The sequence below is a fragment of the Notolepis coatsorum genome (assembly GCF_963971535.1).
Source record: "Notolepis coatsorum genome assembly, chromosome: 2".
In the NCBI taxonomy this organism is placed as follows: domain Eukaryota; kingdom Metazoa; phylum Chordata; class Actinopteri; order Aulopiformes; family Paralepididae; genus Notolepis; species Notolepis coatsorum.
In genome coordinates, this window is record NC_140166.1 from 165,933,485 (window position 1) to 165,960,176 (window position 26,692).

The 26,692-nt window shown below is 42.4% G+C and overlaps 1 protein-coding gene across 2 annotated transcripts in view; it reads right to left on the reverse strand.

The window, feature by feature from the left end:
• scp2b (sterol carrier protein 2b) overlaps positions 1-22,781 on the reverse strand; it is an 81,367-nt gene extending 58,586 nt beyond the window's left edge. The window contains exons 1-2 of one of the 2 annotated variants that reach the window (XM_084308073.1): positions 22,659-22,781; positions 20,833-20,929 (exon numbers count right to left, since the gene is read on the reverse strand). In XM_084308073.1, the coding sequence (XP_084164199.1) occupies positions 20,833-20,918 (86 nt within the window). In that variant the 5' untranslated portion in view covers positions 20,919-20,929; positions 22,659-22,781. The remainder of the gene's footprint in view (positions 1-20,832; positions 20,930-22,658) is intronic. The other variant, XM_084308074.1, reaches the window with a different exon arrangement.
• Between the last annotated feature and the right edge of the window lie 3,911 nt (positions 22,782-26,692).

Genomic DNA, 26,692 nt, shown 5'->3' on the forward strand with positions numbered 1-26,692 from the left:
GCCTTATCTAACCTCGCAAGCCAATAAAAACGAACAATAGTGCATCCGTAAACATATTTGGTTGACACAGAGAGAACGCCAGCTGTAATAGTGTGTTTTGAATAACAGCAGAGTGGCACGGTTTTTGTTTTGAAACCCGAGGGTTTTATCTTTAGACAAACAAAACAGTGCTTAGAGCACAGAAGCCACGGTGCAGGAGTGCTGGCGAGAGAGAGGCAGGCTGCACGGTTTTGGGTGTTGGGAGTGTAAATGCAGGAGGAGAAAAGGGGGGGGAACGCTTGAACCAGACGAAAAAGTTGTTATGGCGGGACTGTCGTCATGACAGGAGGAAAGTCGAAAGGAGATTGTACCAGTGTGTATTATTTCCGATCAGGCAAGAGTATTAGTCTGAGATAGCGTGCCCTAATCGGTAGAAAAGAGAATGTTTGAGGCATTAAAGGGACAGTGAAAAAAATAAAAAGGTAGACAAGATGGCCGCAAAGCCACGAGGAGGCTAACGGATGAGAGTCAGAGAGTGACGTCAGCTAAAATACTCTAGACTGAGTTTGCCACCATCTAGGGGGGACAGTGGGATAATACAGGCAAATAGAGGAGGAGTAGGTCGCCACCTAGTGGGGGAAGGGGGGTAGTGCTGGGGAGTTTACATTACCCATAGGGGAATATTTAGATATAGGTCTCTACGACCATCTAGTGGCGGGGTGGGGGAGTGACTCCAGATTGAGTATAAAAAGGGTGCTATTTTTATAGTAATACTAGTGTTTCCAGGTAGGAGAGTTTAATTTAATTAAGGAGTTTAATTTTTTCAAATTACCAACTGCTTGTGTGTATACACGGTGGTGTATGTGAGAACTTTGTAAAGGAACTCTAAGTGTAGAATAGAGCAACGGACCGCTCCAGAGCAACGGACTGCTCCGTGTTTAGGGTAGAGCAACGGACCGCTCCAGAGCAACGGACTGCTCCGTGTTTAGGGTAGAGCAACGTACAGCTCCAGGGCGACGAGACTGCCCCGTGTAGGGTAGAGCAACGGACAGCTCCAGGGCGACGAGACTGCCCCGTGTAGGGTAGAGCAACGGACAGCTCCAGGGCGACGAGACTGCCCCGTGTAGGGTAGAGCAACGGACAGCTCCAGGGTGACGAAACTGCCCCGTTTAGGAGCGAGCAACGGACTGCTCTGTTGTATGTTAGATAAGAGTATGAGTACGTGTACGTGTGTGTTGGGAACCAGAGAGACAACACAGTGTTAGGGGCAGGGAACCAATCTGCTCTGTTGTATGTTAGAGCGATGCTCTGTTGTATGTTATTATCATAATAATAATATCGATATACAGGTTAAGTAAAGAGTTTAATTATTGAATGGGTTAAATAAGAATTGCACAGAGAGATGAGGTGCAGTTAATTAAATAGGTTTAATTATGAAATAAGAGGGAGTTTGATCTCCGGTGGGGCTTTCTCACACCTAATAAATAGGCAGAGTCTTGAAGACACGGTCACCAGACAGAACTGGCGCGAGCTGAGGGCCAATCGTGGGACGAAGAGTTAGGGCGACGGAAGTGGGAATCGGTTAGCTGCGGGTGTCACGCCGGAAGACAACAAACAGGGAACAGCCCTGTAGGACAGATATGGGTGTTGAGAAGGTGGGAGACTAATAGAGAACAAATAGCGCCATGGGCTGTAGGACACTCACACCGTCCAACAGTCTGAAAGGGCATGGCCATGGCAGGGGCTTGCAGAGGAAAAATATATAGAGAACGGGAGATAACTCCATGGAACGAGCTGCAGGCCCAAAAGCCATGGTAGACTAATAGAAAACACAGGGTCGAGTGTACAGAAAACTGCTGGCGTGGTGTTTCTGCTTTCAGAGTCTGGAGGTGACCGACGGCGGTGGAGACGACCCTCAACCAAGATGACCGACAGGGGGCGGAGACGACCGACGGGGCGGAGTCCAGCGGTCGCAGGCGGTGTTGCCCAGGGGAGAACGAGGCGGACATCGGAGGGGGCTTTCCTGCGGAGACACTGTTTCGAGGCGTTTTGAAACAACAGAGCATGGGCATTGAATAAATCATGGACAAAAACAGGGACTTCCTTTCAGAGTCAATCAGGAGATCAAGAGACGAGACAACAGCGAGAAGTCCTGTGTTCATTGATAATAATTGATAGGAGTATGAGATATAAATGGAGGATTCATATATAAGATATATGTATAGAAGGATATATATATATAGAGAAGGTAGATAAGAGGAAAACAGTAAAATAACAGGATAGAATTATTGGGAGCAGACAGAGGGGCTCTAATTATTATGAGTCGTTGGATGTTGTTGGTGGTCTGTTTCGGTCCCCGTTGTGCACGAAGGGGGGCGCAAACAGACATCAGGCAGCAAGATCATTGGGTTGACCGTGGGCCGTCTTCATTTCTTGTGCACGAGAGATGAGGTTGGTTTGCTTCAACCACAGTCTATTTTTGGGATAATTAATTGAAAAACCAAATAACGATTTATGATTCTGAAGGGTGATTAAAAATCAAGGGGGGAATGAAGGAAATCGGTGGTGGTTTTCAATGTATGTGATGTATAGATTGGGGGGAGATGACCACAGCTAAAAGGGGCCGGTTCAGAGAGGTCGAAGTGCATGCTGACGGTGGTGGGAGACGGTGGTTCAGAGCGAGCAGGGTGTTAGTGTGAGTACCACACTGAGCAGGGCCGAATGTTTTGAATTCCCCAGTACATCAACAAAGATAACGGAGCAGCACAGGGCACAGAGGCAGAGCGCGATGGAGGTTTTGACAGTAATGAAACGTTTTGAAATGTGTGAAAGGTTATTAGCAGTTGTCATGACAGCGCATGACAACCAGAAGAGGGGCGGGCCGTCGTTGCTATGGCGAAGGTCCTATACATCTAACAGTGTTTCCGGGTGTAAGCCAGACCAAGAGCGACTGAGGGCAGACTACAATCTGACTAGGGCTGAGATCACACAGAAGAGACTCCCTCCTCTCACCACAGAGAGGGGGGGGGGGGGGGGGGGGGGAAGGATGCCACATCATCATTAGCTTCGGCTAACACGAGGATGGTCCGGGCTAACGACCAGGCCTGACCACGATTGGACTGAGTAGCAGAAGGACGATAGACTGAACACACCGAAAGATCTTTAGGATAGATCTTACAAGGACAATACAATCTGTTAACATCTGAGCTGAGGCTCCTGTTTATCAAATAAACAACGCTTCTCCTTGTAAGGTACTACGCTGTGTCAGAGTGTCGAATTCTTATGAAGGTGGAGGATTATTATGGTGGCGGATCGCACTAACGGGGAGAGATAAGGATTGTATCAGCCAGTATATGAGACGTCGGGATCATTAAAAGTACACAACGCAGAGGGATTGGATGGAGAGAGGATAACACAAGAAGACGTGATACTGGCAGATTTATCGGAATCTAACACATCCGACAGAGAATTTCATGCTTTGTGCTAGGGCTGGGCGATATAACGATAACGATCATTATCGCGATATATTTTAATAATCGATATCGGAAAAAAAGAAATATTGAAAAAAAAAGAATATCGAATTCTTTTTTGTTCTGACCTGCAACAGGGCAGTTTTAAAACCTGAGACAGTGGACAGACTTGTCTTTCTTGCCTGCAACTTAAAGTAATGGCTTTGCTTGTCTAAATGACAATACTGACCAAATTGAGATTTATTTTTCTTTTATTTTGTTTGCTTTCTAATTTAAAATACAGTTTGAAACCGTCTGTACACAGTAGGCTATGTGTGCTAGCAGAGCTAGTCTCCAGTCATGAGTCACGGTGCACATGTGCAGTGGTTTGTCCACGAAAAAAGCGCCAAAAGATAGAAAAGAAACTAGCAGAGCCAGAACTGTTCAACTCCCCTGGAGCCACAGCCAGCAGAGAAGCCGGTTTACTTTCGCTTTCAAACCAGCTGCAGCCTGAGAACTGGAGTGTGAGGGGATGTAACACTAAAGATGGCGGCAACGACAAAGAATTGCTGCAAAATAAATATACATCTGTTATTTTTTTAAAAGAACTTTAAAAAATTATATATTCGATATTTTTTTATCCGTTTTTTTTTTTGTTATGGATATCGTTATCGCGATATAATTTTTGGCCATATCGCCCAGCCCTACTTTGTGCTACACCTCACGGCAAACTGATTCTCAGCTTGTTGTCCAGAGTGCATGTCCGAAAAGGGCTTTAGATAACGCTAAGCGGGCTGTATCCCAATGCAAAGAAAATTTCACTGTAACGTTAAGCTGAGGTTACACCTTTCGTATCATTTCGTATTGTTTTCTTATACGTATCGCCGCGACGTCATGCGCCTCGAGTCACACTTTCGTTTTTTTTCCGTTTTTGTCAGCCGAGCACACTGATGTAGTACACTGCCAAAGCAGTAGGTGGCAGTAGGTGGCAAACATGAAGGCAATTTCAACCAATCAGAACGAATGTGCCAATACACTTCCTGGTGGAAGCTCCAGCAAAGAAAATGTCAATAAGGCAGGCGCCTATGCCGCGCCACCATCTTGCAATGCAAGATGCACTCAATGCAGCAATAATTTTTCAGCAAAGCCTAATAAAAGTGCAATAAACAAAACGGATACATTCACTGTGTGTTCTGCCTGTCATTTGTTGATGAAACAAAACTAACATCAACACAAGTGACCACCAAGAGCGGATAGTTTAGTCTAAAAAACGATCGGTAGCATTGTTAGCTGCATGCTAACGTCAATGGAGTATGCCATTATAACAATATAGCATTGTGGCTAGAAGCTAACGTTAGCTCACGCTACTTAGCCAGCACGAAACTGATGATATCGCGAGCTATCAGTAGTTAGATAACATTAGAGACAACGCTGTGTGTATTAAACAAAGGTGAATAGATGACTGGGCCATTTTGTTTAATGCTTGTTAAGTTGAAAGAGGAACTCTGAGCTAACAGGGTCTGAATCCTGATAGCTCACGTTAGCCAGCTGCTCATGCAATCGGTAATGCTAGCAGAATGAATGGATGTAAACTTTATTTAACATATTGCATATGGGTACAATACAATACGGCTCAATACAAACAATTGTTAAGGGAATGCAGACTGTTGTAGCTTGGACTGGGGTCCTTATAACAATAACTTGACAACACATGGTAGCTGAAGCTATTTGGGACACGGAGCTCTGTCCCAAACACACACACTGTTGTCACCGGAAGGGCACGCAGATGGTATCTACTGCGCATGGGCGTTTTCGCAACAACTGCTCCGTGCTGACTACACGCTGTTGTCGAAGCGTTTTTTTTGCGTATCTCCAAACGCAAACACAATTTTGCGTTTCAGCCGTATCCACAAAAAAACACCAAAAAACGCATTTCTGTGTAGATAGGACATCAAACGTCGTCAAAAACGTATAAAAAAACGCCAGGAATACACTAGTCTAACCATAGCCTTAGCATACCCTCCATATAATCCTCCTTCCGCTCATGCTCCACAGCTTCCAGTGTCGTCTACCTGGTACAACTCACGCCTTGCAGGATTTCAGAGTGAGATTTTTTCTTTTTTTTTTATCTACCAGGCACCTTGGCTGGTAAGCCAAAATGTAAATTTTGTTCCCTGGAAGAGGAGAACAAAGGGGTGTATGTGGTTTGGAAAAAGACAGTTCTTGGCATTTATTGCTATGGTAATTAACTGCACTGGCGAAGTAGCAAAGAAGAGTCAGAATACAGAAGTAATAGTCTAAGTGAAGGACGTCTCAGCAAAACAGCTAGAGGAAATACTAAGATTAAGAATATATATATTAGTGGTGGAACTCGATTCAAAATGTTTATCAATTTAATTCGAGACTTTATAGATAATTCATCTAAAATGAATCGCATTTTAAACGCATATCAATATTTGATGCGAAAAGCAAGATTTTTCAATTCAAATGGATTTTGGTATACGAGTGAATCAATGAATAATATACATTATATACATTTAAGCAACAAAACCGAGTTTATTAGCTACTACACAGACCAACAGTCAGATCAATGCAATTTTTTAACAAAGTGCAGCAATTTTTGGAATTATATATATAGCGCAAATGACCTTTTCTCTTTTGAAAGGTAACATCCCGAAGTTTCTTACACAATAAAGAAAAATCACTTTGAGTGCTAATGAAATAGAGTAACAGAGGTTTGAACACACTGAAGTAAAGGTTTGTGTACTCGCATTTCTGTTTAGTGGTTGCGAGATGCCTGTTTTTAAGTTCCAGCTGAGAGGTAGGAAAACATAATGGTTCCATAGCCTGAAGTCTTATAGTCATACAGGTCCAAAGTTTATAAAATTCCACGGAAAATGAGATTTTTGTAATGTGTGCAATAATTCCAAATGACTGTCCACTGCCATTCATTTCACCTCTCGAGTCAAAACAAAGGACTTCTTCGTCTTCTTGTGTCACCTTCCCCCACTCTGAGCACCCGTCTGGCATCGTTTTCGAAGCAGACGCTCCTTGGCTACAATGGTGGTACATTTTCGGTATGATCAAAATAAGTGGTTGCATGGAAAGGTTGGAAAATAATGACAAATAAATACAGACCGTCGTCACCGGGATATGTTAAATGTAGTCTTAACCGTTTCGGGGCCAACCACGGACATGTCCGTGTTTCGGATCCAACGGTAGAGGGCCAACCACAGACATGTCCGTGGCAAGGTTGTTTTGGCTTTTATTCCATTTTAATAACCTACACAATGTCACCGAGCAGCACTGCAGATTCGGAAAAGTGCATTACCGGCCAGATCCTCATAGGGGCGCTGTCTCGATAATGCAGTGTTCAACCAGATGGGATCCAACCGGCCACAGGCAAGATCTTTTTCACGTAAATTACATGCTGATCAGGCCTTGTTATCATAGCCAACCAGGCGATCAGCGAATGTGGCTACTGAGGCTAACGCCGTTATTGGTAATCAATAATCAGAAACGACGTCCCCCCCCCCCCTTTCATGCATTCATGGTGGAACATTATATCGTTCAAATGCATTTAGATTTTTAGCTCTAGCTTCTGTAGGGCCGAAACGCCATTCGATTTAACGTTATTAACTTAGCAGCCTGTATCTCGTTTTGCAGGAAATATACCAGACCAAATCCCATATAACACTTATATTCAAGACGCTATAAAATGGGAACGTATTGATGAAAAAATTATTTCTTTAAGCCATTTTGAAGGGACGGTTTATAGTGTCAATTGACAATGAGAATGGACAGATAGCAATACTATAAAGTATAGATTTAGCTCTACAAACAGCCTCACACACAATGAAACCTTATTATGATATGCTGGCCGTGTGGGGCCCGTCTAATCCCCGTGGCCGTCAATGTGTTAAGTGGTGCGACTGGGCAGCGTAGAGGTCTAAGCGATACCTCCGGCTTAGTCAGTCATCCCTACGGACACAATTGGCAGTGTTTGCGGGTGGGAAGCCGGTGGGGTATGAGTAGGGTTGGGTACCTTTCACATTTGAACCGATACCTGTGAATCGATACCGGTACCCAACGGTACCTTTTTTCTGTACTTTAGTCTCTAAACATTTTATCTACCTACCTCAGTTGTAAAAAAAAGTATTATTTATTTAGAACAATTTGTTAATATATATATAATATATAATATTGCAGTGAGTGTTGTCTGCATCTAGCTTTCTAAAGTGTAACAACACTTGCGACCGTTTTCGGCTTGCCATTGACCCGACTGCTTTGTTGTTGAATCAAGTCAAATCCTAGGTAAGCTTGTATTGTGGCGTGAACGTTGACATGAACGTGCGGCACACTTCATAGGTTTCGTTTCGCGGTAAACAAAACGTTGACGTCATCGGACTTAAAAAGAAATATATATAAATATATACCCGTGTATACTTTAAGCGGGCAAGCTGCATATGCGGCAAAAGAAAAGAAAAAAATAACTCCACTTAAAAAAATTAAAAGCATGTATTTAAGAAATTCTAAAAATGTCTAAACACGGTTTTATATTAACTTAATAAATAAACAAAAACGAAAAATCGACTTATGTCCAATAGGCCTAACTAAATAACGGGCATAAAATGCTGAAAACAACCAACTGTCAGAGCGAGTGTCCATGTATATCAGTTTTTCTTTTTATTTATTTATTTGTTGGTGTTTTTTTTGCATAATTGATTATGTGTATGTTCTGGGCCCCCTTTGGCTTTGGGTCGGATGGTCGCGGGCTCGGGGTGGGGGGGGGGCCCTGGTTCGGGGCCTCGGTGGGTCATGGTGTTAAAGAGGCATGATGCTTTGACTCGCTGGGGCGCCAGACTCGGGGTCCCCGAGGGTTGGGGATCATGGCTGATGTGTATGGAGATGGAGGGGGCTTGGGATGATCACTGTACAGTCTGTCTCAATTATTGTCTTGTCATGTGTTAAGTTATTGTCCTGGGATGTCTTTGTATGTATTATTATTATTATTGTATTGTGATATGTTTGGTTTCATGTAAAAAAAAATTGATCACAAAAATAAAAACCAACTGTACTAACGAAGCCAACAGTAGGACGCTGTCAAACAAGGGCGGGCCGTCGGAACATTAACTGGTTAAAGAAATCAAAAGCATGTATTTAACAAACTCAACAATGTTCTAAACTGTTTTATATTAACTTAATAAATAAACAAAACTAAAAATCTACTTATGTCGACGAAAATGTCCAATAGGCCTAACTAAAAATAACAGATTACACGCATAAAACGCTGAAAACAACCTAGCGAAGCAACAATAGTATTATAATTAGTAGTAGTAATAGTAGTATTTTGCAACAAGATAGCCTGCATAGAACATAAATAGCCTGTCTCAGACTGACTCACATGCATGGTCCCGATTGCAGCATATCGACATGGTCAGGCGGGAGCGCTGGTCACAATCGGTCCAAAAACACGGGTATATCGAGGTACTGGCGTGCCAGCTTTGCCAGCCTGGGGAATCTCCCTGCATTGAATTTCCACCAGTTAGTCAGATTTGTATCCAGTCCTTGGTGATGTAGTTGCAAGTGACTGTAACATAGCTTTCGATCGCCACTGCAGCCCAGCTGTCTGTCGTCAATGCAACCTTGCGAGCACCTGTAACGTTAGCTAGCTGGGCAAGCAACTCCGAACTTTGTATCGGTGTAGCTCTCCTCGATGCGCGAGGTGGTTGTGCCCCAGGGTGGGATATGGTACGCTAGCTCAAGCAGGTGTATCATTTGCCGAAATCCTTCGTCGTCAACCATATCGATCATGCCGTTTTCGATAAATGCGCAGACTGGATTGGGTTATTTTTTCTAAATCACCACTTCTCTTAGCCTGCTTAATTTTGCAAGTTACCGTCGCTCAAGTTTTTTTCCCCTCGCTTATTTTCCAGACACAGAGGTAGTTGCCTCCTCGTCATAGTTATATTGCGCCCTCCATCTGTTCATTGAAACATTCTTTGAAAATACACCATTCTACTGACAGCTACAATGTAATAAGAGACTAGACAACATTGTAACATATCATTGTTTGATCGAGTAAATGTCATGTGTTCAAGTAAATCCTTAACGATCAATCAATCAATCTTCGATTAATTGTTAACATCCCTATATATATATATATATCGACTAGTCCATATAAACCAACTAGGCAAGTCCACCACCAGTTAGAAGGAAGGAATCCAGACAACTGTAAGACATGGGGAAGAATAAAGGTGCTCCCATAGTCGAGCGGACTGTACTCGGACTGGACTCCACGGAGGTCTGCTGGACTCTTTGAGCTTTCATAGTCGAGCGGACCTCCGCGGACCAATTTCCTACATGTCTCGCGCCAGTTTCCACGTTTTTCCCCCACGGTTCAACTTCTGTCATGTCGTCGTCATCCGATGTCAAAATAAAGAGTATGTTATCTCCGTTTCCAATATTTCGATAATAAAACGGGCAGTTTTACACAATTCATTTAGAAAAGCCATTCAAACATCTCAAGCCCTACTCTCTCTTGGCACGGAGCGAGTGGTCAGAGTAAAATGCAGATCGGCGTCACATTAAATGCAGTTCGATGTCAACCAAAACCCTGAGCAGCGTTTTGTCAGTGTCAGGCCATGTGAGCGGCGCGGGGCGCGGAGCGGGCGGTTTTGACGTGAGCGAGGAGTGGGTTTTAAAATGAGTCGGCGCGACGTCCGGAGCGAGAGTTCTCCTCCGCTCCAATCCACTCCAGGCCGCTCACAGTGGTTTAACACTGTTGATGTAATATATACATGCAGTACAATGCCAAAGCAACAGATGGCGATGTACAAACATGAAGGCCATTTTCAACCAATGAGAAGGGTGAACCTGTGATATCCTGTTCAGGCTTTGTCACTCACTCCTGTTAGAAAAAGTATCGACGCCATTGTTGTTGTCGTTAGCTTACATGCTAACGTTAATGGCAGCGACCATAGCATTGTGGCTCGGCTAGCCTATCATTGCTTAATAGAGCTAGTGAATGGATAAACAACGTTATTTAACATTGCAGAATGGGTACAATTACAATGCGGCTCAATACAAACAATTGTTAAGGGGCCCAGGGGGTGTAGACTGTTGTAGTTTGAGCTAATTTACACCATGCTCCAAAAAAGCGATCTGGCGCGGGGAGCGGGGAGCGCTCGATTCAAGGTGAGCGGGGAGCGACTTGGGGGCGGGGTCAACATGAGCGATTAGCGGAACGGACCAAGCTTTAAAGAGCGAAGAGCGGATTTCTCGGCCGCACCGATCCGCTCACGTGGCCTGGTCAGTGTGACACCAAGTGGGCGCCGCGGACGTCCGCGCGTCAGAAAATAGGAGCTTCGCACTTGGACTCTGCTTTGGGTCTGCTTTGAGTACCCTTTGGGTCCGCTTTGAGCCCGCGGGAGTCTGCTCCGTGTACGGTGCGCTCGATTATGGGAAGGGCTTAGCGGTGACAATGACCAAAGAAGTGCAAAACAAACCAGATGAGTGCAAGCAAGTTGGAGCGAAAGTAATTGGGAACTTGGAGGACATGTTTTATGAGACTAGTCTGAAGTAGGGCTGGGCGATATGGCCTCTAAATGATATTGCGATCTTTTTTGGCCATAACACGATACACGATATATATCGCGATATTTTGACATTTCCTCTAAAGTAGGGCTGGGCGATATGACGATATTATATAAATATCGGGTACAGTTCATTAACGATACACTTTTTAAACGTATCGTGGATATCGTGATGTTTTGCCCAAGAGGCTTGTGTTGCGTCAATCTGGTCCACACGTTGACACTTTTGAACAGCGCCGCCCCACACACACACTACTGCATCAAAAGTTACTACTTATGATAACAAAGGCATTCGTTTTGTGGCATTGACGTTATATAGTTACACTTTCAATAACATCAGCGTATTTACATAGCAACGACCGAGGTCGACCTAGATATAGCAAGCATTAGCCGTTCTTATACAACGGCATGCAAATTTCTCTATTCTGATTGGCTGAAACAGTCCATTTACACGTATGTATCCTTCATAATCCACGCTCCTGGTCCCAGGACCCGCCCACCACCGAATCACATCACTCCGCCGGATCACTCCGTCGGAAAAAACAAGATGGCGGACAATAATCTTTAACAAATGGATATGTTGATAGCGTCATAACGACTAAATATAAAGCGATTCTGTCAAGGGGAACGTGTTAGTATTTTAAACAATGTTGGATGATGTAATTGATGGGTCTTGACTCAATCTAGAACAAAAGAAAAATCGCGGATTGATTGATAGATTAATTGATTGATTTAAATTTCTTCCTTCCTACTTTCCGACTGCAGCGTTCTCTCTCACACTGTCCGACGCTGGCGTACCCACAAACACACACATACACACACACACACACACACACACACACACACATACACACACACACGCACACACACACTGTGACACACACACACACACACACACACACACACGCACACACACACACACACACTCCTGTCTGCAACAGCGGGGGAGTCAGACTGAGAGAGAAGCAGCGCTGTTTTAAGTGAGCATGGTCTATTGAATTGATTGATTGGTTGATTGCTAATTTTATTACTGTACCCCTGGTTTCCAACTGGTTAAGTTTAGGCTAAAAGAAATAAATAAAAAAATAGGGCGAAGAAAACGTTTTTTTCCTATAGGGCAAAGAAAACGTTTTAATAAATTTTCAATCAATCATTCCAATAATACACAGTTGGATGTGTTAGTTGGTTGGATGCACTTCAAGCTGCTTCCACATGAGGCAACTTCTCTCAATCATTCCAATAATACACAGTTGGATGTGTTAGTTTGGTTGGATGCACTTCAAGCTGCTTCCACATGGAGTTGTGGGAACTACTTTTTCTGGCGGATGGTTTTTTCAATAAATCTTCGATTAATGTGTGTTTATTGTATAGAAATAAGGTTGGATGAATCTGGCAGTTGTATAAAAGCTTTACACCACGTGCAGTCGTGATTTGTGACCAATAAACCATGCCTAGGGGGGTCTAACGACCCTCGGCTGCGCCTCGGGCCTAACAACCACCCCTAGGCATGGTTTATTGGTCACAAACCACTCCTGCGTGTGATGTAATGCTTAAATATCTCAGCCCGTGCTGACTCCGTTGTGCCCATTCTGCGGTCTGTTAATAACGTTTTCAATCAGACAGATGTATGGAAAGGCTTTTATTATAACATCCGTTGCAGTAAAATCATTATGCCTCCAGTCGTTTAGTCATTCTGCAGAGCTAAAAAGCTAAACGTCGGCCGCGGCGAGCTACCGCTGCCATTGTTGTTTTCATTGAGCTCTCCATGGCGGAAGTAAAAAATTAATACGCGCTTGCCGATTGGTGCTAAGAACAGCAGGGCGGGTGCAAGCGATGTGACGTAATTGGCAGACGCAACTGTCAATCAAAATGATTCTGTTTGCCGACTGAATGAATAAACGTTATTAACAGATTGCAGCATAGGTACAATACAGTACAGCTCAATACAACAACAGTCAACAGTGGACTGGAGGATGCAGACCAGAGAAAGACTTTCGTCTTGTTTACATCAGGGTCCCCCATTTTCAATTCATCATATTTCATATCTAAATCATATAATATCTCATTGCTAAATATATGCAATATATAATCTAATAATCCAATAATCTAAATCTAATATATAATATAAAAATGCTAAATGCATGGGTATTTTATTTTGTCTTTAATGTTAGCTTGCAAACTCAAATACTGTCTTGGTAAGCCTCATAATGAATTGTTTGGGGAAAAAAAGAAAAACATCGTGATGCGTATCGTGTATCGCCGAAAGGTCAGAAAATATCGTGATATCATATTTAGGCCATATCGCCCAGCCCTACTCTAAAGCACTTTAAAATGCTTGATTTAACCCTTTGATGCATACAGTCATGCCAATATGATGATTATAATAGTCCCTGCAACATATCTTTGCATTATTAAACCATGAAGATGCTTTAAAAAATAATTAAATGAAAATGTAAGAGTAGTCTACTGACACACTAATTAAATTTTTTATTTACATCTAAGACAATTTATATAAAAACTCTTGGGTGCCTAAGACTTTTGCACAGTAGTGTTTTCTATCCACTTTAGCCAAACACACACACATATATACACACTACTGTGAGAAAATAATAATCACACACAAAGGGATAATGGCTTATAGCAGACTTAATGATTTTAGAATATTTCAGATAATGAAATAAAATGTTTATATCATGAACTATCCAGTTAGTATTTATTAGGGCTGTCCCCGACTAAGGATTTGGATGGTCGACTATGATTGGCCAAAATTTGCCGTTAGTCGACTATTGGTCAACAAAAACAAAAAAAACAAAAAAAAAAAGTAATATTTTTACTATTTTTTTTTTTTTTTTTTTTTTTTTTTTCATTCCATTTGGGCGGTGGGGGTGCTTAATGTCTGAAGGAGTCGACTGAAGGCTTCTTGTCCTCTGCAAAAGCATGCAATTGGTCCACTGATGGATACATCTTGATATTTGTCTAGTCTAGTGTGTTCATTAGATGGGTGAAATCCTCTTTCAGTGCCTCTGCGCCTGTTTTCGTAGGCAGTTAGCCTCTGGTATGCGTGCCATTAGCGTTAGCCACGCTTCTAGGCCTCTTTTCTTTTGGAAAGAATGATTTTAAATGATTTTTTTTTACTAAGAGGTTGGCTAGTCGACTATGGCTCCTTTCGACCGATTAGTCGACTAATAGGGGTCAGCCCTAGTATAAATTTTATACTGTAACGTTTGGCTACTTTAAATCATCGAACGTAGAGAGAGAGAGAGCGAGAGAGCACGCGAGAGAGAGCGCGAGAGAGAGAGTCAGCCCCCCCCCCCGGGTTTTGTTTTAGGTTTGCGTTTTGAGCGTGTAAGCTGCCGTAGGCGATGATGTCACACTCGAACGTCAACACATGGAATAGTTGAACACACAGAGATGGAAACTGGATGCCCAATATAAAGAAACGAATAACCAATAAATATGAAGTTATCTTTGAACATCTGTTGTCAAGCCTCGTCAATATAACCCACCCCCTTCCTCATGAATGGAACTGGTGTCGCTTTGAGCGTTTCAAGGGTTAGCGGCTAACGCTAGTTAGCTTAGACTAGTTACGGGATAACTTAGTTACGGGATAACTTAGTTAGCAGCTAACGTTAGCCCATTGCTCGTGTCAATTAAAATGCATGTCATGAAGGTCCGCGCTGGTCTGTGTCTATAATGAAATGAGAGGAAAGCTCTGCGCTAAAGCAAGTCTCATCTCAGCCGCGATGAGACAACATATACTCGATGTTCACGATATAGTAATTTACTACATCTCATGTAGAACAAGCCGCGATACATAGAGTATACTCGATATCGCCAAGCCCTAGTCTGAAGCTCAGGAGCGGTTGGAAGAAAATCTAGGGAAAGTGAAAGAAGTGAGGATTACGAGGAGTGGTCTTATCATTGTCCAATGTGTCTCTTTGCGGGGCGACAGTGATTCGGGAGGTAGAGCAGTTGTCTGGTAATTATGAGGTTCCCGCCGGTTCGATTCTGGCTCCTCCTCTCCAATGTGTCTCTTTGTGTCAACAGAGTCAGGCGTTGAAATGAACAAGGCTAGGAAAATGTTCAGGTTCTGTATTTGGTCTTGTTGTACCAGATCGGTTGAGAGATTTCCAAGACAAAGAGCGTGTGAAGCGAGGCCACTGGCACGCTACAATAATGGACAGAGAGAGACTCAGAGAGAGCAGAGCTCGTCAGTGTTGCCGAGTTTTGAAAATAATGAAGTGCTAACTTTTGATTGCTTTTGATATTACGATTATTAAACACAATTACTCATTGATTTGAAAACATCACAGGGCTTGACAACATATTTTGGCAAAAAATGCCTCGTTTTATAAATGTTTATTGATAACAGAGCTGACAAAACTGAGGAAAACAAAAACAAACCCTGTGAACTTTGGAAATTACTCAACAACCAACTAGGCTGCAGTAAAAAAACTAAAACCCAGATTTACAAACATCAACATAAAGACAGAAAACACTCTCATCACAGACAAGCTGGATGTGGCCAATTATTTTCTTTACAAACATAGCCACAACACTGGTTAATAAACTACCCTCCTACTCAGGGCATTTTGGGGTAGAACACATCCTAGCCTTCTACAAAAACCTAGGGGTCCGCAAAGACGACTTCAAACTTGAAATGGTAACAACAGATGAGGTGCTCAAAAAAACTGAGCGCCCTCCAGCCTAACAAGGCCACTGGCCATGACAATATCCCGTCCAAATTCCTTAGAGACTCAGCAGCCGCCATTACCCCAGTCATCACCCACATAATAAACCTCTCCATAAAACAGGGATACGTCCCCAAAGACTTCAAAATTCCGAGAGTGACCCCCCTGCACAAAAAAGGCAGAAAATTAGACCCAGGCAACTACCGCTCTGTTTCTATTCTTACCTCCATCTCGAAAGTCATGGGAAAAATAGTCTACGAACAGGTCGAAAAGCAGGGGTGTAAAAAGTACCCAGAAATGATACTTAAGTGAAAGTATGGGTACCGTCTCAAAATCATACTCAAGTAAAAACACACTTGAGTAAAAGTAAAAAAGTTTCTACTTTTTATATGTACTTAACACTTTGGATGCCACGGACGACATAACATGTGTTATCAGCCCACCCCCTGAATGCCCACGATGACAAATATAGTTTTATTTTTTTATTAGCGATCTGAATTCATATTTCATCAACCGAGTCTACCATTGGGAAACCAACCCCATCAGGAGCTCAGATGTGAAAAAAGCACCCCCTATCGTCTCCCAGATGGTAATGCACCCTTTTGGAATGGACTCAATGAAAATGGATGAGAGAAAAAAAAATCCGGAATCCACATTTTACTTCTCACGCATGTACCCCGAGCCGATCGGATTCATTGTGGAGCTTCAGAACAGCGTGTAATATGTGTTTACAGTATGTAGCATTGGATCAATAAAAGGATCGATTTTTGGAATGGCGATCAGGAATTGGAATAATCTTTTTGGATACCATCTGATCTCAGGTAAGGAATCTATTTTACCAGTCTTAGGATAATCAGACCTGTTTTCACGGAGATATAAGCTTTTCCCCTATGTGTGTGTGGCTGTGTGGCTGTGCGAGCGATCAGGAACTAAGAGAATCGATTTTCAGCTCGCCTATATAGCGTGCATATGTACACATATGACTTGACTTGACTTAATCCTCTTTACCCCGTTGGGGGGCATAGGGCCAGGGCCAGGGCCTTTGCTTCTTTCCAGCTCACTCCGATGTTCTTTAGGTCTTGGAGTGTGGAACGTCTCCATGTGTTTCTACGTACACATATACTATCGATAATCTAGCGTTTATTTGAAAACTATTCATAAATAGGCCGAAAAATGACAAAGTTCTAGAATATTCCAGTACAGGGCGTTTATCATGGAATCTTTTTATTTTCCTTGAAAACGAGGGCTTTTCAAAATGCTATAAAACGGAAATGAAAAAAACAATCCGCTTCGACAATGTTGACTGGAAAATGAGTCATTGATAAGCGACGGGCAGATTAGACACATAACCATAATTTAAAACATAGATTAGGCGATATTAACGCTAACATTGAAGTGGATGATGGGCATTCAAGGGGGTAAAAAGGAAAACACGGCCGGCTCTGAAAGTGTTAAGTACTAAAAACTAAAAGTTAAAACTTTTTTTATTCCGAGGCGATGAAATGTTCCGTTTCGTCCTCTTCATCACTCATACTATCGTTTGTGGCCATCTTCTGTAGCTTGTCACTCTGACTGTCTATTCTTCCGATAGCAGTTGTTTAATGAAAGATCCCCGCTTCCTAGTCTTGCACAAGGACCAGTATATTATACTAATTAAAGTAGTTGGACCTGCAAGATTTGTACTTTGTAGGTCTGCATTTTAGATGTAAGGAGTAAAAAGTATGTTTTTTTTTCTCTGAAATGTAATTGAGTAAAAGTACAAGTATACAAACCTAATAATACTTGAGTAAAGTACAAATCCCCAAAAACAGTACTTAAGTATTGTAACAAAGTACAATTACTCAAGTACTTTACACCCCTGTCGAAAAGTACCTTGTGGAAAAAAAGCGAATCTACGAATTCCAATCTGGCTTCAAAACATCCCACTCCACTGACACTGGCTTCTCTGTTACAGTGGGTGACAATATTGTCACAAGGAAAGATGAAATTACATACCTAGGTTCTATCCTAGAGCCAAATCTTTCCTGGGACAAAATGGCAACCAATGTAATAAAGAAAGTCAGCCAACGAACAAGATTATTGTACCGGATCTCCTCTCTGGTAAACAAGAATACCCTGAAGACTCTTAACAGGAGCACTCATTCAAGGGTACTACGACTATGCTTGCACCTCATGGTACCAAAGCACCTCAAAGGCACTAAAAACAAGACTACAAACATCACAAAACAAACTGGTCAGACTACTGCTTGACCTTACTCCTAAAACCCACCTCACCCCTACCCATTTTGACAACCTAGGATGGCTTAGAGAAGACGACAGAGTACAGCAACTTGCAATGGGCCTGGTCTACAAGATACACTACACCACTAAGATACCCATGTACATGTCGAAATACTTCCCAAAGGTCAGTGAATTCCACGACCACAACAGACAACACCAGAGGGAGTTCCACAAATCATGTTCAACCCAGATTCGGCTCAAACAAGGGACTAAACACGTTTCGCAATTATGCCACAACAATGTGGAACGCCCTACCCACAGCCTAAAATAATGTGAATCCATTCCCTACCCACCTTCAAAACTGCTCTCAAAGAGCACCTACGGGAGGCTGCAATTCTAAACTAGCCCTGGTAAATGTCCAAACCCCCCCCACCAACGTACAGTTTCTTCCCCCTCAAATGTATATATTTTCTTTTAGGATCTCTGTCTCTTAAACATGTATATCTTGTATGTCATAAATGTCTGGATGTAACAATACTGTATATCTGTATGACCGTGTATGTCATAAATCATGATGAATTGAAAATGGGGGACCCTGATGTAAACAAGATGAAAGTCTTTCTCTGGTCTGCATCCCCTTAACAATTGTGTGTATTGAGCCGTACTGTATTACCCATTCTGCAATCTGTTAATAAAGTTTTAGATCGGGCGGTCAGGTGGCGTAACGGAGATTGCGTTCGTCACCAACCCCGGAGCGGCTGGATTCGCCTGTCCAGCTCACAGCTCCGGGGTTGTCACCAGCTTGGCTGGCCGTTCACACTAATACAATTGGCAGTATTAGAGGGTGGGAGAAGCTGGCGGGGTGGGTCCGGGTCGTTGTAAACAGCGACTCCTACAGTTCGGTCGGGGCGCCTGCTAAGCGCGGATAGGATCTAAGTGGGATAGTGTGATCCTTCCACACGCTACGCCCTCTCAGTGAGAATCCGCGCTGCCAGGTGAAAAGAAGCGGTTGATTGGCTGGACGTGTGTCGGAGGAAGCACGTGGTAGCCTCCACTCTCCCAGACCGACTGTGGGGGGTAAGTGCGCAGCGACCAGGAAGGGGATTGGGAATTGGCATAACGACTAACATTGGGATGGGAGAAAAAGGAGGGGGAAAAAGATCAATAAAAAAAATTTAAAATAAAGTTTTAGATCAATCAAAACTGTAATTAAATTTTCCAATAAATATGCATGATCAAGTTCAACAATGTGTGCTTTTATTTTGATATTCCTTAATTCCAATCATAATCAAGATAATTTTGATTGATATTGAAATTGGTATTATTAACACAATTACTCATTGATTTGAGAACATCACAGGGCTTGACCCTTACTTTTTCCCCAAGGAGCACATGGCCACCCCTAAATGAAAAAACTGAAATGAAAACATTGGGTAATGAATGTTGGCTGTCAGTATATTGTTACACTAGAATGTCTCGCATAGCCAGACCTTTCCAGGCTAGTTTGTGCAGCACAGAAGATATTATAACATGAGTGTAACGTTAACATTGTTGAAATGCTTGCACTGTCGAGCCCTGCATTATTTGCCTCAGCTGTTTCTTGGCACTGGCAGCAAGCAGGAAATGGACTCTAGACCTCACTCATTTGCTTCTTATTATGGGAGCATGTCTATGTTCCCCGGGTCCTATGTTCCCCGGGTTCTATGTTCCCCCGCTTTGATTGATTGATTGATTGAAAATTTTAGACCACCAGCCCTGATTCCAAACTCTAACCTTAACCAGTTCGAAAGAGGGCCTAAGCTTAACCGTTCGAAACAAGGCGGACATTAATAATTAATAATTTTCAATCTATTAATCAATCAAAGCGGAGAACATAGAACCCGGGGAACATAGGACCCGGGGAACATAGGGATGAGCCCCTTATTATCTCATCATGTGTACTGCAACCCTGCCACAACGCTATCACATCAAACACACACTTCCAGTGTGGAAACACAGGGAACACACTGCACGCAGTAGGAGGATGGGACAGGAAAAGTAAATGACATCAATCCAGCAGGCACTATAGTAGGGACGCATACACAGTAGCGGCTGCTGGTTCTCTCTCCACTAGGGGCGCTATACCAAAACATTTTGCAAACATGTACAGTACCACGCAACAGACTCATGGCAAGACGTGAGCGATTCGACTCACGCTCACGGCAATGAATCAGCTCGTATGAACGAGTCGCTCAGCTGTTACTACAACAACACACAACCAGTCAAATAAAGTATAGTCTAATTCACAACTTGAAACACAATATATAAATAGAAAAGTTAGAAACAAAACTCGCTCCGTCTCCAAACACACTCAGATCTCTCCCTCTCTCTCCTTCTCTCTCTCACACACAGCGCGACGTGGAATCGATTCGTTACACAATCAGACCTAGTATATGTAGTATTATATACCAAGAATAACTTCAGTATGAGTACAGGGCTGTACACATATTTTGCATATTGTTAAACGAGCCAAGGCTAGCTATTAAACTATCGATATGAATCGAAAATCTGGGACCCTGATGTAAACAAGACAAACGTCTTTCTCAGGTCTGCATCCCCTTAACAATTGTGTGTATTGAGCCGTACTGTACCCATTCTGCAATCTGTTAATAAAGTTTTCATTCATTCATTCAAACATAGACGATATTGAACAAGCCATAATCCACGCATTTTCAATCCAAAAGAGAGAGAGAGAGAGAGAGAGAGAGAGAGAGAGAGAGAGAGAGAGAGAGAGAGAGAGAGAGAGAGAGAGAGAGAGAGAGAGAGAGAGAGAGAGAGAGAGAGAGAGAGAGAGAGAGAGAGAGAGAGAGAGAGAGAGAGAGAGAGAGAGAGAGAGAGAGAAATATATCGCTAATCTACCTTGGGGCTTGTTGATAAAGTATATCCACTCCATGTATGGCATTGTCCATCCAGCCTGTGTTGATGTCCATCCATTGTCCATGCATGTCCCTCCACACTGCATCCATAATATAGCTTGTTAATAGCCAACAAGTACTGCGAGTGCCTTTGTCCATGTCCGCCTCGAACAGCCTGCAAACTACCTGGTGTTCTATCGCCATGCTCTAAGACAAACTCTAACCTTAACCAACTTTGAAAGAGTGCCTAAGCCTAACCGTTGAAAGAACTTGCCATCACGCTCCAAGACAAACAGCTGCATCTCACAACAACACAACTATCTCTACCAAGCTAGAATAAGCTAGAATTGGAACATTAGAAAGTGGATTCGGCCAATCAGAGATCGTCTCCGCGAAATGCTGCTACGGAAAAAAATACTGGCGTCGGCCAATCAGAGAGCGTCTCCGCGAAATGCGGCTACAGAAATTCTTGACTGCTGCTGCCTAGACCGCTTCAAATCGCGCCCGGATTCCAACATAATAGTCATATTTCAACGCACAACGCGTTACGCACTGATTGGCTGCTACGGATACAGCGATCACACAGTGACGCGCACTCAGAGTGCTATCGCGTCTAGCCCGGGCCGAGAAATACAAAAAAAAATAATAATAAAAAAAAAGTGAGTCACTTCCTGTTCAAGAAAACGAGTATTTATTATTTTATTTATTAACGTTATATTGTGCATTGGAAACGCAAACACTTAAAATTAGTAAATATTATTCATTTTAAACATGTTTATATTATTTATAGGGCTATAAAACTAAAAACTAAAAAATAATTGTTCTTGTTATTCTCTCATATAACCAGGGCAGGTTCTGAGGGGGGGCGGCGCCCTAGCGCCCCCCAGTGGCGGCCGCCACTGCGCATACATATGAAGTTCTTGGCCGATGCGGCGATACCGATAACCAATATTAACATTTCTGTTATGGCCGATAACTATATTACCGATGTCAAACTCAATATGATCTGTATAAATAAAACAAATGTATATGATAATCACATTTTATACATAAAATGTTTGTAGATACGGAAACAATGTCACATAAGTAATGTTACCCAAACAAACTGTGTAGCAAAAAATTGGACTGGTCAATAAAAATAATTACAATATATCCTTGACAATATATATATCTTCTCAGTTTTGGTCATCGGACCAATACCGACCAGTGGTCACCGATCTTTATGCAATATACTCCATATACTATGCTGTACAGCAAAGATATTATTCTCATCACTGCAAATACTCTATACTCCCTATTACTGTGTATATTCTGTACAGTAACACTTTATTTATTAACATTTGCTCCACTGCATTTACACAATGCCACTTAATTTTTACTTAATCCAATACATGTATTATTATATATATATAAATAATTCTAGATGTGATTAGTCTTCTTTGTGTGAATGTAACATTACTTGACGCGTGTAGTGACTGTCACTACACGCGTAAGTTATTGTGATTGCACAGGTGCAGAGACATCATTGTGCAGGGTGCATTGCGTTCAGTCATGGCAGGTCCTGAATAGAATATTCATATAAAATCATTGCAATTAGCTTATAGCTGGCTAGTCTGCATACATGTTTGCCTAATTAAGCAAATAGCCTTGTTGTGATGCTGCAGCATGGCAAGCTAGCTACATTTGTGTTTGCATTATGATCCTTGACGAGCTTCTAGCTTAACGTTTAGCCAGTTTGCCAGCATCCAATCGCACCTCAGGCCGTATCATCATCGCAGTGAGAAAACAAAGTGTGCCATGTCAGTGTCTACAAACACGAAGTCTTCTCACCTTACTGTCCGTAATTCTGGCATTTTATTATAATTTATTGACAAACACTCCCTCAGTAAAAGACTGGCGATGTGGGTACAGTAGGTCTGCTTGCCGATAGCTGAGTTACTTCCTTGTTTCTTGTGTCCCACTGATCTGCTTCTCGATAATCTCCAGACTTAGGTGTCGATAACAGAGACATGGCACAGACTGAGACTACTGCTTCAACTGACATTCCTCTGGACTAAATCAAGTGATTAAAGCTATACGTTTTTGTGGTACTCTCCACTAACTGTAAAACTACAAGGCATTTTTTTTAAAGGGATAGTTCACCTAAATGTATTAAAATTGTAGGCAGGCATAGATAGGCCTACTGTTCATGTTGATGAATTGAAAATGGGGGACCCTGATGTAAACAAGACAAAAGTATTTCTCTGGTCTGCATCCCCTTAACAATTGTGTGTATTGAGCTGTACTGTATTGTACCCATTCTGCAATCTGTTAATACAATTTTCAATCAATCAATTCAATCAATCATGTAATTTATCATTTCATCACCAACTAAGTTTGATTTCAGCTTGACCCAATTCATGTCTAAGTATTAAAAGTATGTTTTGCTTAATTGCTTAAGGCAGCACGGTGGTGTAGTGGTTAACACTGACGCCCACAGCTAGAAGGTCCAGGGTTCGATTCCCGCTTGGGGACCAGGTTTCCGCGTTGCCAGGTACCCAGGTGGGGTATCTCCCAGGCCTCTCTGTGTGGAGTTTGCATGTTCTCCCCGTGCTCGCAAGGGTTTCCCCTCCCAATAAGATAAACCCAATGGAAAAACATGCACAATGTTCCCTGACGAAGACGGACAGGATCCACGCCGAAGCCCCTATCTGCTCCCGGCTGCCCTTGGGGGGGGGGGATGACTCAATTTCATTGGCCTCGATTGTGTGGTCTATGCTACAGACACACACACTCTATTTAATTGGCCAAAGAAAAATTGCATGTGTGTGCCGCCCATCGCATGTGTGTGTCACTGCATGATGATTGATTGAAAATGTTATTAACAGATTGCAGAATGGGTACAATACAGTACAGCTCAATACACACAATTGTTAAGGGGATGCAGACCAGAGAAAAACTTTTGTCTTGTTTACATCAGGGTCCCCCATTTTCAATTATGACATATAGTACACAAGATATACAGTACTGTTTATTTACAGAGTTTCTAAAAGAGAATATATATACATTTGAGGGGGAGGAAACTGTACATTTGGGGGGGGGGGGTTGGGTTTGGACATTTACCGGGGGCAGTTTCGAATTGCGGCCTCCCGTAGGTGCTCTTTTAGAGCGATTTTGAATGTGGGTAGGGATTGACATTCTTTTACGGCTGTGGGTACTGCATTCCACATTGTTGTGGCATAATTGCGAAACGTGTTTAATTCCTTGTTTGAGCAGAATCTGGGTTGAACATGATTTGTGGAACTCCCTCTGGTGTTGTGGTCATGGTATTCGACCTTTGGGAAGTATTTCGACATGTACATGGGATTAAAGACTTCTTCAAAGTCCAGTTATTATATTAATTAGGGCATTGTCTGGTCTATAGCCTATAGGTATAGGCTCCAGTGAACAAACTACATAAGATTACATATTTTTGGCATGACAGTCTAATAACGTTATGAATAACACATCATGTTAGGTTTTGTCTTAAGCCCTTTACGTCTACCTTTGACTGCACAATGCAAATCCTCCACACAGAGGCCATTCCTGCCCACTTCAGTCCTGTGGTCGACTGAAAGGTTTGCAGAATGACTTCTCCAGTGGCACAGGAGAAGGACCACGTGACTTCTGTTACCAAACTGTATAGAATACATGTACCCAGACATGGTCTGAGTGATATGTGGTATTTAGATGGTGGGTCTGATGGAGAAATCAGCCAACCAGATAAAAAGAGACCAAATGTAGGCTACATGTAGGTTAGCAAATTACACTACATTTAATGTACAGTACATAGCAGTCTTATGAGTGGAGGCAAAACATCGGGAGATCTCATCAGTTTAATGGAGGCGGTGAACTGTCACCCTCTTAACTTCCAGCTTGTGCTGCATTTGTAGAGCGGGAAGCTGGGGGGAGGGGGAGGTCCTGCGTGGCTATTGGCGGGGTTAGTGAGCAGGGGAGGATTTAAGGCCAAGCGTCAAACTCAAGCTGGCTTGATTCCTCACCCAACGTAGATGATAGCCTGAGTGTCTGCCAAGCCAATGTTATGCTGCTATGAGAGTCTGTCTGTTTCCCTGTAGTAGTGGTGTGTGTGTGTGTGTGTGTGTGTGTGTGTGTGTGTGTGTGTCACAGTGTGTGTGTGTGTGTGTGTGTGTGACGGTGTGTGTGACGGTGTGTGTGTGTGTGTGTGACGGTGTGTGTGTGTGTGTGTGTGTGTGTGCGTGGGGGGGGGGGGGGGGGTGCATACACTGCATAGCACATAGACCACACAGCTGTTTGAGCCAGGGGCTGTGGCTGCCTCTGATCAAGCAGATGATGCCCTCTGCTGGTAAAGTGACACACTGAACATGGACATAGACGAGATGTTTTCACAAACCTTTCAAGGACCCGCTTGATAATCTGAATTGACTGAATTGTGGGATTTGCGATTGGCTATTCAGCGTCTGGAGCCAGGCAATTCAAGAACCATCATTTTAAAGACGATTATAATTTCTTTATGAGTAGAAAATAAACAATAACTATGTCCTTTGAAGTGTTTATAAAAATATGTGTCTGTGTCGATTTTTTGTGTGACACAGACAAATATTCACAAACCTTTCAAGGACCATCGGTTAACCCACCGTTAACCTCTGAACTACCCTGGACCTACCACTTGGTCCAATTATGAAATACATGTAGTAGCTTTGCTCACATCTACAGCACCGTTTTAAATCATTGATTGTGCACCACATGAAAGCAAAGGAGAGATTCCAATGTTATATGATCGTACCAAATAATGTCATCCTAGTAAAAGGTGCAATAGATAACAATCAGCCACTAGGTGTCGCACTAGAGCACCAGCATGTCATTTATCCAATCAGGTGCATTCCACGTGGGGAAATGGGAAGTAGGGAGGGGATACATACTGCAACATGTAAACTACAACATTAATTTTGGACTGGCAAACATTTTTTAAATCATAAATTCACGTTTTTACTCAACATAAAGATGTTATATTACCGTTAACAGGGACATTTGGATAATAAGGGACTTGTTACAAAAATATTAAGACTAACTTAAGCCTAACGTTCTTATAGTAGCCTATTTGCTGTATTTTGTGGTTGTAAAATGTTTGTTTACACTCATAATGTTTGCAAATATTGGCGAGCAGATGTGTATTCTGATTTACAATGGGTTTTGAGAATGTTCCCAAAAGCTTATTCTCCATCTGGCTACAGAAGAGATCAAGCCATCAAGAATGCAAATACATATTTCATTTTATTCCCATACATGGAATTGTTACAGTCCAACAGTGTCTTCAATACATAGTTCACTTAATATGATCCACTAAATTCCATGGCCGAAAGGAACAGGAAGAAGAAAACACTTATTGTACCTGCCCCTACACACATACAGTACACTGATAGACTGTTCATAGTGCAATGTTTATCAAACCAAACAAAATATACATACTTATTTTTCAGAAATGAAAACATCAACACAATCAAATTAACATAAATAAATATGTGTATGTTAAGCTGCTATATACTATATTACTATACTCATACTAGCTTATACTGTAATGCTATGCTATATTATCCTGTTATGCTAAACTGCAATACTATACTAAACTGTGCTATACTGTCTATTTCTCTTTTCTTTGTACAACTTTTTGAAGTGAAATATATTAGTAGAACTCTTTAATTCATTCCGCAGGGAGTTCCATAGTTTGATACCTATAACTGAGGTGCACCTTTGTTTTAAGGTGGTGCTGCTGTCATCTGGACAGGGAACAAACAACCTCTGTATATTGGAGGGGGTTGAGTTTGGACATTTACATGAGCCAGTTTCGGATTGCAGTCTCCCGTAGG